At 41.8% G+C, this 14,419-nt stretch overlaps 1 protein-coding gene across 1 annotated transcript in view; it reads left to right on the top strand.

Annotated features, from left to right (window-relative positions):
- The window catches only part of ACOT12 (acyl-CoA thioesterase 12), a 39,315-nt gene continuing 24,896 nt past the window's right edge, over positions 1–14,419 (top strand). The window contains exons 1-5 of the mRNA XM_074952800.1: positions 1–370; positions 5,039–5,108; positions 9,727–9,787; positions 10,863–10,964; positions 13,354–13,498. Of these exons, the coding sequence (XP_074808901.1) occupies positions 235–370; positions 5,039–5,108; positions 9,727–9,787; positions 10,863–10,964; positions 13,354–13,498 (514 nt within the window). The 5' untranslated portion in view covers positions 1–234. The remainder of the gene's footprint in view (positions 371–5,038; positions 5,109–9,726; positions 9,788–10,862; positions 10,965–13,353; positions 13,499–14,419) is intronic.

Here is a 14,419-nt window from a genome sequence, read left to right as displayed (position 1 = left end):
GGGCCAGGGGGGAGGCGGCTGAGCCGAGAGCAAAGCGCAGGGCACCGGCGGGCCGTTGAGTCTCAGCAACGCGGGGGCAGCTCACAACACGCGAGCCCGGGGCACGGGACGGGACTGGACGGTCCCTGTGCGAGCAGCGCCAGGAAGAGGCGAAGGAACCCGGGCTCCGCCAGCGCTGCCTGCCCGCAGCCGGAGGCCCCGAGGGAGCAGCCGCCCCCGGGCCCCGGCGGAGCCATGGAGCCTGCCGAGGGGCAGAGCAGCGGGCAGGTGCACATGTGCCAGACCATCTTCCCCGCGCACGCCACGCACCGCGGGGAGCTCAGCGCCGGCCAGCTCCTCAAGTGGATCGACACCACCGCCTGCCTGGCAGGTAAGGCGCCGGCGCGCGGGCAGCCCGCGCTCAGCGCCGCGCTGCCGCCCGGCCTGGGAAGCCCTCCAGCGGCCCGGCAGCATCCCGCGCCCGGGGGAGCGCTCTGCCGCTTCCAGCGGGCGTCCCGCGGCCCCGGAGCCCGACAGCGGGGCTGAACGTTGGCTGCAGGGGGAAACTGAGGCACGGAGGGAAACTCTGGAATGGGTTACCGAGGGAGGTGGTGGAATCTCCTTCCTTAGAGGGTTTTAAGGCCCGGCTTGACAAAGCCCTGGCTGGGATGATTTAGTTGGGGTTGGTCCTGCTCTGGGCAGGGGGTTGGACTAGATGACCTCCTGAGGTCTCTTCCAACCCTAATATTCTATGATTCCAGGGGGAAGGGACCTTCCCAAGGCAAATCAGGGGGAGGAGCTGGCAAGGGACCCAGGAGTCCTGACTTCTAGCTCCTCCCTCTTCTAATCACTCAAGCACAGTCCCTCCAGCGCAGGATGAGACTCATCAGAGATGGGGACTCCAATGTCTGCTGGGATTGGCCCTGCCTGGGAGCTGAAAGCTCCACTAGGGACGTGGCCTGCCAGGGGCTCTTGTTAAACCAGCAAGAGGAGCTAGTTTGGCTTCCCTGGAGCCTGTTGTCCAGCCAGGCTGCAGCCTCCTCCCCCTCCAGAGGTAATGGCTCAGACTGGAGCGCCCAGCCATGGGGCTGGAGAGCATTGTTGCTGCTGTGAAGGAAGAAGCCCATCCTTTGGATTCGTAGCCACTTATACTTGGAGTTCCTATGCTGGAAACTGGTTCATCCAGTTCACTTCTTGCCTCTGGCAGTGGGTGACCTACACTTGATGGTTCAGAAGGTGTTTGTGTGCGGCAGTGGGGATATGTTGCATTAGGCCAATTACACACAGCTATATTATTGGAAGGGACAGAGACAATTCCTAAATTGTTCCCATTAAGTGACTATTTTAGGACCTGGAGCTTGAGGACTGAGAGCCATTGTAACTATATGAACTAGCTATTCCAGCTGCAAAAGTTCTGGTTGTTCATATAAATATTGAATTCTTTAAAAATTCTTACAGAACTCTTCATCTCAGCAATTCCCAGGAGCCATACATTCCACAAGTGAATTGTAATTTGCTTGGAAAAAAGTATTTCTTCTCACCCATTTTTAAAATTGTAGCCTTTTAATTTCACAATGTCCCACTGCTTCTTTTATTATGGGAAAGGAGCAGAATGAAAATTGTTCAATTAAACCTTAGAATGAGAAGTGAAATAGAGGTTTAGATCATGTAAGATTTTCCCATCAGTACATTTGATAGTGTTTTGTCCACTTCACATTTAAAAGTTCAAAAGCACTGGGCTTCCACCACTTCCCTTGGAACTCTATTTCACATAGTAAGGAGCTCATTATAGATGCTGTGTTTACAGGTATTTTTATTTTCTTTTAATTGCATGATATCAAATTACTGCCCTTGTACATAATTTGCTAAATCCTGGTGGATATGTTCCGGATCTGCCAATTCTCTCTCTTTCAAGGGCGGCTCCAGCCAACATCTGAAGACCCTCTCTTGCCCTCTCTCTTTACTAGGCAATCTTGTGCAACTTGTGACTGAGTGGCAATGTAATGCCAGAAAGGCTTACAAGAAATGTCAGCCCACTACAGACTACTGAAAGAAGTCCAGGAGGAAAATTCACTCATGCTAGCAATTAGGAGTGGATTACTCAACTAAAATAACCCCTACAGATTCCATTACCCCTTAGAATGAAACTGTGTTTAATGAGAGAGGGAAAATCCTGGGATCAAAAGAAAGTAACAACTTGGGGAAAAGGACATATAGGTGAGAGAGAAAAGGGGAAGGAGAGGAGGATTACAATGTGATGAGTAGGTAGAGGATTCTGGAAAAGGTGAAGAGAAGAGAGCAACAGTAGAGAGAAAAGGATGAAGGAAATAGACAAGAGAAAAAAATGGGAAGAAAGGAGACAAAAGCACTAGTGGAGTACAGTCAAAAGCACTAGTGGAGTACAGTACACTAGTGGAGTACAGTGGAGAGACAGAGAAAACCCGTTTGCCAGGAACTCTGCCTACATATAATATGATAAGTGCTGCCTTCAGAAATGCCATAGGTAGGTTAAGATTGTCAAGGGTATTACAGAAAAATGAAGTGGTCCCATTTAAGTAGAAAAAGGGGAAGAACAAGTGGAAAGATGTGAGACAATGAAAAATGAGATCAGAAGGTTCTGTTTCTGTCTTTCCAATTTTAAATGCATTGATTTCCATTTGGTACAGAGTTGCCCATACTCAAACTACAGTATACAGAATATGTGTGTATATACAGTATGCCAATGCATGTTTATCAATTTAGCTGTTTTTAAACTGCAATGCTACATTTAAAATCTTAAGCAAATTCAACTCTTTGCCATCTCTGCTGTCCATGAACTTCATTTACAGGGGCCACTCCATATATTAGCAAATAGTCTATTATAAGCGTTGAGGAGATTAGCAGATATCTTGTGTCTGAATAGCATCTCCATACACTGTAGTATTACCACTGTGTAGGTATTTGCAACTTTTAGTGATTTAACAGCTTTATTTAATCTACTATTTATATATAGAAAGATATGAGGGTGCTGGAGAATTTGTCCTGCATAGTAATCTGGTATGTAGCTGTTTGCTCTAGGTATGTAGCTATTTGCTGTTCATAAACATGCTTTTTACTTCTTCTAAAAAAATAGTCATTCAGGGCTGTGTATTCTACCCTTATACCTGGTGTATCAAGTACTACTTATTTTAACAGGCAGAAGCCTAATCTAAGAAGGCCTGTTAGATTAATTCCCTACTTTGAATTGTCAGGTCCTCAACTGATATAATTTATCATATGATATATCAATTTACATCAGCTGAGGATTTGCCCCTGTATTTCACTTTTCTCCCCTTTTTGTTGTCCCTATTAGTGATGCTTACTGGAAATAGATTTCAAGTTCTAATGCTCTAAGAGCAAAGGAGTTGTTTTCCTTCTCAAAACTAGCCTTCCTCATTAAAATATTAATATTATTATTTATGATTTTAACAACCAGAAGTTCACAAACAAATATGTCACTATTTAAATATCAAACAAAACTCACACAAGTGAAAATAACAAAGAGTTGTGGGACTAAAGGAAGGAAGAACAAATGTTAAAAGTATAAGATCACATGATTACATAGGTATGTCATGTACTTGTCTTGATATTACCATGAGCGATATCTGTATACCTACATACACTTTTTTGAGGGAGGGAATCGGTAAGTTGGAACAGGGGTGATAGGAGAATGGAGTCCTTCAAGCAGTAATATAGAATTAACCCAGTCCTTCAGTCCCGACCCAGACAAAAATCACAATCACTTTGGATTAAATTTACCCCTGCAAAGAGGACTCACTAAGCCAATAACACTTGGCTTAAGTAATGCATAGGGCCCTCTGCAGGCCCTGAGTGGCAGTGAATATCAATGGAAGTTTTGCCACTGAATAAGGACTACAGATTTGGTTTCTTAAAAATCAAAAAGAAAACTCAAGAATGTGACATGTCTTCACCCACATGGTCATAGCAGCTAGTGCATGGCAGAGCTTTATTTATCTTCGGGAGTAAAGCAAGTGGGGTTCATTTTAATTGATTGCTGTTTGAAGAATTGCTTTAAAGGGAAGAAGGTGCCTCAGGAGCACGAGGATGTTAAGCCAAACAAGAAGGAAAAACAGCTTAAGGTAAAAAAAAAATGTGATTTAAATCCCTTCAGTTTTCCTTTTTATAATACCCAGAGCCACCTTCCTCCAGCTGCTTTTTGCTGCATCTGGCAGCACTAAGTGGCTATAAAGCCAATAGATCCTGCCACCTGAAAATTCCCTCTTGAGTGATATAGCGCTTCCATAGTGACTCCTACACAACCACCTCTCACAGTCCCTTGGCATAGGGAGCATGGGCTTGGGTGCTGCTATGCCTTGGTAATCCCCTGCTGCCAAAATGTCAGAATCCAGGCGTAAATAAAGAAGCCCTTTGACTATTCTAATTTACACTGAGAACTGTCCTGGACTCAGTCAGCTCCAGGATCAGGAGAGCATAAAGCCAACTTTCCTTTCCCTAAGTCTTGCACCAAGCACTGACTGGCCAGCTCCAAAGATATCTAAGCACAGATAAAAAAATAACTCATTTTTTTTGTCAGTATATGTAAATTGAAATGATGTTTTAACTCTCATCAGCATTGTCCTCAGTTGTTTGGCTGTAATCCTTTGTCTGATAATGATACAAATACTTTTTTTTTTTTTTACAATTACAGTAACAATGATACTTTTTTATCAGGTCTTTATGATGTTTTTCTCCTGCAAAATACTTATCCTCACTCTTATGTTGGATTGTTAGTTAACCATTTTTAGAGTAAGATCACACAATTTTCATGGATTCATAGATTTTAAGGCCGGAAGGGATCATTATAATAATCCATTCTGGTCTCCTGCTTGATGCAGGCCTGATATTTCCTGGTAAACACTGATTCTGATCTATTTACATCAGGGGAGTTGCTCTGGATTTACATTGAAGTGACTGAGAGGAGAATCAGGACCACTGTGCTTTACAATATATGTATATGTGAGATGTTTGCAGCATTATATCTAGTGTAGTAACTCTGCACCTTATCTCTCTCTCTTTGAAGCTGAAAAACATGCTGGTGTGTCCTGTGTGACAGCGTCAGTGGATGACATACAATTTGAAGAGACTGCCAGGTAGAACCCTGTATAGTAATTATCAAACCTTATCAGTTTAGAGTCCTCTTTTTCTTTTCTATTTAACAGAGATTAACCAAGGCATATAAAATCTGAGATAGTGGTTCAATGATTTCCCCGCAGGCACAGGGTTCATTCTAGAAATTTGCCTACGGTGCTAGGGCTTAACTTTCCATTTGCTGGAAGGCAAAGATCAATTTCACAAAGTCTGAAATAAACTGTAGTTACTTTTGACCCTATAAACTAGAAAACAGGTCAGAAATGTAAGGCCCAATGACTTTTGCCCCTGGTTAAAATGAATACTACGAGCCATTTTTTTATTCGTTTTTGAATGAGGAATACATTCAATTATAGATGCTGTGTGAATTTTTGAAAGGTGCAAGCTCTCTTTCAATTTCTTTCTTTTCTTTTTATTTGTTCTTCAGCTGGTTACAAAAATTATCCATGTAACAGAAAGGCATAAAAGAGGAATTTTATATTTGCAAACTCTGTATGTTTAGTGACTCCACAGGACAGTGCAGGGGTTAAAAAAATCTTTCACTTCTGCTTTAACTCTTTCTCAACCAGGGAACTAAGATTTCTTAAGGCTAAAGTCTTGCGCTGTAAGTGCCAACTGTTTGCAGTTGATATTAACAATGGGGAACATACATTAACTCTTTAATTAAGAGTTTATTTTTAAAAAAGGCATTGTTCTTGTTCAGATTCACTCCCATTTTAAAAAATATAGATACCAAATTTGCTACTGCATTATAAGAGTCTGGCCCACTGCACCACTAGTGTACTGAGCCAGGACAAAAATGTACTTTTGGATGTAGCTAGGTTTAAAAAAAAATGATTAACCCTTGGAACATTGACATCTTTTAAGTGCTGAGCTACAATATTGAATTCTTAGAAGGCAGGATATATGGAATGGGCCCTGTTTTCAGAACTGTATAATAATAATAATAATGACTGTTGCTCGTATTCGAGTATGACTATGACTAGAAATCAGTTTCCACGTGTAGGGTTCAGGAGACGTGCCAGGCCAAGTTAGTGTAAACATTCCCTTCTCCTATTGGCCAAGGTGGCATGATAATATTCTGTTACTCGTTCTGCTTCCTTTGTAGTGGAGTGCCAAGCTCGCCTGTCGTGGGCCATATCCTCCCATGTCATTAAGTCCAGCCTAGCAGACTGCATGTGCCACTTGATGCAATCCTTGTAGCGGAGTTTGCAATTATCACAGTTGCACATACAGCTGGGTAATTGTCAGCAAGATTACAGAAGTGGTGTAATTGCAGTAACTATTGGCAATTGTGCATTCAGAGTAAGCACACATTTGTGCACTCATAGTGCTGAATATCGGGCCCTCTAAACCCACATTCACCTAAGGCCAGGAGTAAGATTGAGAAGAGACATGCCTAAACATTGCCACATGGAAGAGACCTAAGAGATCCTTGACTTCCCTCACAAAGCCAGTCTCAAGAGTCCTCTTCCCAACTACAGTCTTTTCCATTTTGCTTTCTAATGAAAACCACTTCTCTGGAAAGCTGTGAACAAAAGGTCCTACAAACGAACTAAGTGTCACATTTTTCTCTCAGGTACAGAGATGCCACCCTCATGGACTTCAGTGGAATTTTCACTCTTGTAACTGAGAGCAGAATTAGACCTTAAACATTTTAACTGTGTTTCAGCCATAGATCAGCTTTAACATCCTGAGAGGAGTAGTGCTTACCATCTGATGTGCTGAACATGTATAATTAAGAAGATTTAATTAAACTTCTCATATAATTAATAACTATCCCCTTTAACCTTGATTATAGTGTGTAGTGTTTCCTGCTTTAATGTTTCATTCACTTACATTAGCTTACCAAATCTTTTGGGAAGAGGTATCTATTCTGTGACTACTTCTTTTCAGTTGACTTTGAAACTGAAATTTCTGCAACTTAAACTGTATACTGGGAAAGTTAGTTTTATGCCAAGACAAAGAATGAATTCCTGCTCCTTGTCTTTTTACACGGTGTGAGCTCATAGTAACAGCATGAGCACTGTATGATTTAAAATAATCTCATTTAAATTCTTTTATTCACCATGTATCCCCACCAAAACCTCTCAGTCTGGTACATTTCAAAATGTTCCCATCAATTAAAATGCAGTGTTATATGACCAGTGTTCTTGAACATCCATTCAAATGCCCAGAGCCAGCTGAAGGAGAGGCAGCTTCTTGGAGTCCCATTGTTTCAGAGGCCCTCAGTCTGAGGCAAGCTTTGTAACTCATATATCCTATTCTGAGAGTGGGACCAAAGGAGAAGGCAATTAATTCCTTCTTTCCTCACCTTTGCATATTGCAAAGTCTGCCTTATAGACACCCCACAAATCAGATTGCTAGAAATGTTGTGACCTCCGATGTCCGGGGAGCAGATTAGAGGAATCTACCTCCACAACATATTAAAAAAATAAAGATAATGAAGATTATTTCACTGCTTCTAAAAATGTCATGGAATTAGCTTGTGATATCATTTCAGAAATTGACCTCTAAAATGACTGAACACTAGTCTCTCTGCCATATTGGGAAAGGGAAGGGCGACCAACTTGAACCTCTTCATTTTAGCAGAATGAGAGAGAACCAGAAAATCAGAAGCAATCAGGAGGCAAGCCTGCACTGACCTGTGCAGTACAGTAGGAGGAGCAGAGGAATTTTGTGCACAACACCCAAATTCAGTTTATGCAAATTTCTGCCTGAGACACACACACCTGACCAGTCCTTTGGTTTCTTATGCCAGGGCGCATAAGTAGGAGAGGAAGGTGTGACATGAATGAGACTGGGGGTGGCAAAACCGCTTTGTGCCCATCCTGGTTCCCAAATTCTAGGACCCAGTGGCTATTTTGATCCACATAAATTAGTTCTGCCTAGTTGCAGGACTCAGAGTGATTGTAGATCCATATTTCACTCAACTGCCTAGGAGCAGTATGGAGAGCAGGACTAGCACCTACTCAAGAGCTTATATTTGCCTTCCACATAGACACAATTTCCTCCAATTTTTGCCAGTGAAGAATTTGGCCCCTTCTAATGTTCCAAAAGATCCTCAGAATAGAATATAAATGTTACAAGATCAGCAAAATAGTTTGAAATTATTTTTATAATAGAGACAAGTTTCACTGCAGGGAAAAATAGTTATCGTTTAGAAATAGAATTTGTTGTCAATTTTCTGGATGAAGCATCCTTTTATGGTCTCCTAAGCAAAAGCTTTTCAGACTTTAAAGGCACACTGTCAAGATAAAAATCATATTTTTAAAAAGTCTCCTTATCTGTATTATTAGTAACAGACCAAATTATTCAACAGTGTTCTTAACACTCACAATATTTAGTTGTTGTAAGGGTACTCATGAATTTCTGATTTCTTCCTTCAATATGTGAAGTTTTGCCCTTATCCAAAATGACTCCCATCTCCCATCACTGTCAGTAGCAATAAAGCAGCAAGATGGCTATTGTCTTCCTTAGGCCTTTGCAGATGAAAGTGATGCTGCCCCCAGCAAAGATGGCCACCATCTTCATTGTTTCTAGAGCTGGTTGAGAATTTTCCACCAGAATGATTTTCCAAAAGACTGGAAGTGAGATGATTAATTTGAGACCCTTAGTTTAACCTAAACAAATTTGCTCCCTTTACCATTTCTTCCAAGTTTAATTAATAAACACACTGGGCCCGATCCTCATATAGTGTAAATGCCTCTAGCTCCATGGACTTCAATGGAATTAGGTTGATTTACTAAAGCTGAGGCCCACTGTATCCTGTTTATGCACCATTGTATACATTGGGCTAGATCCTCAGCTGATGTAAATCAGCATAGCTCCATTGAAGTCAGTGGAACTATGCAGTTTACATCCACTGAGGATCTAACAAAGTGAAGAGACAGTATTTGCTATTTAAGTTTCTCTGTTGGAATATCAGCCACAGAGGAGGCATGCTGCAACCCTGGCCCTGTCCACAATTTGGAGAGTGCATTCTCAGGGCATCACAGAACAGAGCCTGCTTTGGGTTTGTTTGTGGGGAAGAAAGTGAATTCTGCCCTATCAGCCTACGCATAGCTTGAGAAATGAGATATCAGTACCCACTTTTGCAATTGTGCATATATGTACACTCACTGATTTAACAAACCTCACAAGCATATGTGCCTGTGTACTTAAAAGTGAAATCCAGTCTGACTGGACTTGAGATTGGTGTATAATGGCATAACAGCATAATGGTGCATATAGGTATATTTCTAATATAAAGGTACTCTCTTATTAAGTCTATACAGTTTTCTGAATAACTCCAGTTTGGTTCAGCAGCTCCTTTATTGAAGTTCCCAGTAAAGTTTGATTTGAGAAAAACGTCTACAATTAATTATTTGTTGTTGCACATAATTTACTGGCCTTGTGCATTATCAGTAACACGTGCATTGGCATGTAATATTGCTCACCATTGGTGGTATTCCATTATGTTACACAGACAGATCTCTGAAATGACAAATGTTTATACAGCCTGATCCAAAGTACATTGGAGTCAATGGAAGGGCCCCGGTTGACTTTAGTGGGTGGTGGATCATAGTGCAGTTCATGTAATAATTGTGCAACTTAATGAGATGACACTTGTCTTAACAGAGTTGGACAAATTATCATCATCAAAGCAAAGGTAAACCGAGCATTCACTACTAGCATGGAAGTAAGTGATATTCATTTCTCATTTTTATAATTATTTCTTTAACAAATTGCTGCACAGAGAGGCAGGAGGAGAAAGATAATGGAACAAGATTCTAGCACTGTAACTTTAGTATTAATTTCAGAAGGGGCTTAATGAAGATTCTTAAATAATGTGCATCACCCTCATATGAAACAAGTGCACCTAAATGATTGTTATATTTCTATAGCATATTGCTGTCCAATGGGTGGGCTATGCCAGACTAATATAAGGTCTCCTGAAGAGGTTAAGGTCTAAAGGCATTAGCAAGCGTAATACAAAACAAAATATAAAGTGGGGTAAATAGTCAATATTGGCCCATTCCAAAGCCCATTGACCTCAATAGGCTTTGGATCAGGGTCCATGGCTAGAAAGGCTCACAGAATAGGTGGATTTCTTAATGTTTTTGAAATACATGACACAAAGATCCTTATCTCAGATGTGTCAATGTCACTTATTGCTTATGTTGTAACAGACATGGCAATGCATTGCTCAGTCACGTACCTGAAATCAGAACTGAACCTCAAGTGGTCTCTTCTCCTCTCTGTGCCCCTGTGCAATTTCCATTAGCTGTAATGGGAGTCATATGAATGCATCGATGGGAGAATGTATTCCAAAGTGTTCTAAAAATCCTAAAGACCAAAGACTTGATGCATGCCATGTCTGTTTCAGATGAACTAGTAAAGCATTTCACTAGTCATTCACTTCATATTGTGTTTTATAGAGTTGTACAGATTTTTGCTGATGCAAGTCCTACTGCTTCTAAAGATTCAAGCAGGGTACTGAAATGGCACATAAGTAAATGGAAGTCATAGTTCATAAAGCCAAATTTAAATGTCTGTACTATTTTTAGAGGTTCTGCTAAGCCTCCATTTACAGATATGTTGCCATGGCTCTAAATATTCATGAAGCGTATTGGTGATACTAGGACATTAGTGAAAAGTCTGTGCATTCTACTCCTTTAAGATGTAAGCTCAAGACAACAGTTATTTCTACAAGTGTTGTGACTTGATGTCTTATCTAGAAATTAACAATGTGGCAACTTTCTTTTTCATTTTAGGTTGGTGTCAAGGTTACAATACAGGATATTTTGACTAGTGTTCAGAAACTTATTAGTGTGGCTTTCTCTACATATGTAGTAAGACCAGTTGGTGATGAAAAGGTATCTCATTTAATTTAGAAATCATTTAATCCTGGCATGAAAAGAGATTTTGGGAAATGTCTCGTTTGATTATTGTGAAACTGACAACAACAAAAAGATGATATTATCCACTCATTTCATCTGATGGCAGAAAAATAATGTGAAGTCCAGACTGTAAGAATATTTTAAAGACCTTCTCTATGACCTCATGATGGGCTATTTTTCTGCCACTTTATAGATCCTTACTTTTTAATTTTTGCAAGTTCTTCCTTACTAGAATTGGCATCTTTATCCCGACTTTACTGACAGAGTTGGTAAAACAGATATTTCCAAACGTAAAACGAAACCTGCCTGAAAAAGTTTAGAGGCTAAATTAATTGGTTAATATTTGAACATTAAAGTACTATATAAATACTCTGTATTATTATTTATTATTGGCTTGATCCTGTGTCCAACTCCTTAGTTCACGCCTCTTTAGCTCAACATTCCAAACGGGTCATTTCAGGATGAAACTGGTGATGATTAACTAAGATCAGCTTCAATGGGCAGCCATTCAAGCAGGAGAATTTGAGACCTCAATTCAAAATCCATCAGAATTTCAGCATTTGGAGCAAACAACTTTAACTTTTTATACCTTTTTAAAAGCCCACTTATTTATTATACTTTTGTTGTTGTTGCTTTATAGACAAGTTTGGGAAGAGGGAAGAATGACTACCTAGGGTTACCATGTTTAAGGTTCCCAAAAAGAGGACACTGCTGGGGGGTGGGGAGGGGAAAGCTGGGAGGGGCTACAGTTGGGGAGTACTGGAAGGGTGTGTGTGTGTGTTCTGGGGGGTATTTGAGAGGTGCTGGATAGGGTACCTGGGGGGTGCTGGAAGAGGTGTGTATGTCTACTGGGAGTGGTATTTGGGGGGTGCTGGAGGAGAAATCTAGGGCAGGGTGCTGGAGAGGAAATCTGGGTGAGGTGCTAGAGCAGCAACCTGGAGGCTGCTGGAAGAGGTGTGTGTATGTGTACTGGGAGTGGTATTTGGGGGGTGCTGGAGGGGGAGCCTGGGGTGCTGGAGGGGGTACCTGTGTTCTCATTCTTGAGGTGGGGGGCAGTGTCCCTGCTGGGTCTGGCTCAGACCCAGGACACAGCAACAGTCATCAGTCAGCACCTCCCTGTGGGGCTTTCCCCACCCCACCCCCAGGGCTGGGAGCGTGGTATCGGCGAGGTATTAATCAGATGTCGATGCAGGGGAAAGACCAATTGGGGCTCTTTCTGAGTTGCAAAATCTGCCCCACAAAAAACCTGGATCTTGCCTCTTATTTGAAAAATTTGCCCAGACAGAAGGCGGAGGATCAAAAAAGAGGCAATGTCTGGGAAATCCCAGACATATGGTAACCCTATGACTACCTAACTCTGCTGGAAGGGAGGACAATTTTGTTTTAAGAAAAAATTGGCAAGATTCTGAGTAGGGATGGAAGTGGAGGAAAGGAGCTGGTTTGAGAAAAGAATCAAGGGCAGAGAAGTGTTATCAGGGATTGGTGATACAAACATCCCCCCAGGAGAAGGAGGCAGAGTTGTTTAGAAAGGGAGAGGGCAAAGCTGAGAGAGAGAACATGAAGTGAGGAAAACTGGTGTAGCCCCATGCCGTGCTGACAGTAGGTCCAGGGGAGAGGCGGTTCTGGAGCAGCAGGATGTTGACTCTGTTCTTGTTGAAGCTTCTGGGCCTAGATGGAAGGGACCATAGGATAGGTCTGGATACAGAAAGCAGCTGTTCCTTGCAACTCAGCTGTTTTCATCTGTCCCCTGTTTAGATAACATTGTTCAAACAGTTTGTGCCATTAAACTGACCGATTCTACCCATAGGCATAAATGGATTTTGCACATGCAGTGTGTGTGAAAAGGGAAATACACTTGGAGGCAGAAGGGCTTCACCTGCAGAAGGAGAGTGTTAGAAAAACAGCTTGTAAAAGTGTGCTGCTAAGGCATTTTCAAAGGAGCGTATCTGAGCACAAGTAGTGATAGGGGATAAATGCGCAACTGGGACACAACACACAATATTAAATCCTCAGAATAACTTGAAAATGCATTTCCAGTTTTGTTTTCTGTGAAGCATTTTAAACAAAATAGGTTTTGGTGAGTTGATTGCATTTTTAGTTTTTCAAAACAAAAACACCTTGTCATTGAATTTTGGCAAATGACCTGGACTAAAACTGAAAACCTAGATATTGCATAATTACTTGAACTTTAACTCTTTCCTCATCCGTAGTAATATGAGTTGCTGTACTGCAGAAATTACACTCAAGAATTCTAGAGAATGCTGATGCCAGTGTACTTTTTAAATGGCATTGGCTCAAAGTGCAGTTCAGAGCACACTTAGGTATGATTATACAGTCACATGACAGCTTCTTTTCATTTGTGTAGGTATACTTAAAACCAGTGAAGCTTCTGTCTCCACAAGATCATCTGGAGCATAGTCTGGCTATTGAGAGAAGAAGAATACGACTGGACCATGAACATGTCTTTGAGACCCTAATGCAAGAGAGTAATATGGAAGATTATCACTGTGGTCAGTAAAGCAGACATAACCAGTAATTATGGGCAAACAGAGGGGAGCCCAAGCGACCAATTCAGACTAGGGGCAAAACCATATAAAAACCCTTGGGGATAAGAATCCAGGGGCTAGCACGGGGCATGCCAGTTTTGTGAGGGTGTGGAGGACAACAACTCTCCATAATGGTTCTCTCTGTCCTTCTGTCCTGCAGGGATTCCAGGTATAAGGTTGCAGGATCAGGGCCCAAGTGTGAGTTGATCATTTCACATTTACTTTTCACTTAGGGTTTGCCTACATGGGGGGTTTAAAACTGGATCAAATTGAGTTAATCTGGTTTGAAACCCTTGCATACAGACGATGCAACCCATTACTGTGAACTAACTCTGCATTTATTGAGAACTCTTGCAAAGTGGACTAGTTAGATCTTTTGCTCATGTGCACGCAATTGCTGTGCACCACTTTTTTATGCCTCTTTGCTCATCGATCCCAGTATATCATTATTCTGGCAATACAACCACATAGCATTGCAGAAGTCCCACAACATGCCTCACACATCTAATTGGAGCTGTGCTGAGATCCTGGATCTCACAGCCACCTGGGGAGAAGTGTCAATGCAGGAAGCTCTTGTGGTGTGCCACAGGAGTAAGGACTTTGTGTGGACATTGCAAAGCAGATGTCCTAGAGGGGTCATGACTGGGACGCCAACCAGTGCTGGATAAAGAACAAGCAGCTCAGAAAAAAATGCATTGGAATGAGGAATAAGAGGAGACAATCTGTTAGAAGACATGTGACCTGACCATTTTTTGATGAACTGGACACGATTCTATGCAGTTATAGTACAACCCATCCAAGATGCTGCCCACACTCTTCCTCCCCCCCACCAAGGATGACTGGCTCGACCCACTGGAGGCTGAGCTGGAGGATGCCCCCTGAGAG

This window comes from Natator depressus, chromosome 5 (genome assembly GCF_965152275.1).
Source record: "Natator depressus isolate rNatDep1 chromosome 5, rNatDep2.hap1, whole genome shotgun sequence".
In the NCBI taxonomy this organism is placed as follows: domain Eukaryota; kingdom Metazoa; phylum Chordata; order Testudines; family Cheloniidae; genus Natator; species Natator depressus.
This window is presented reverse-complemented; position numbering and strand designations above follow the sequence as displayed.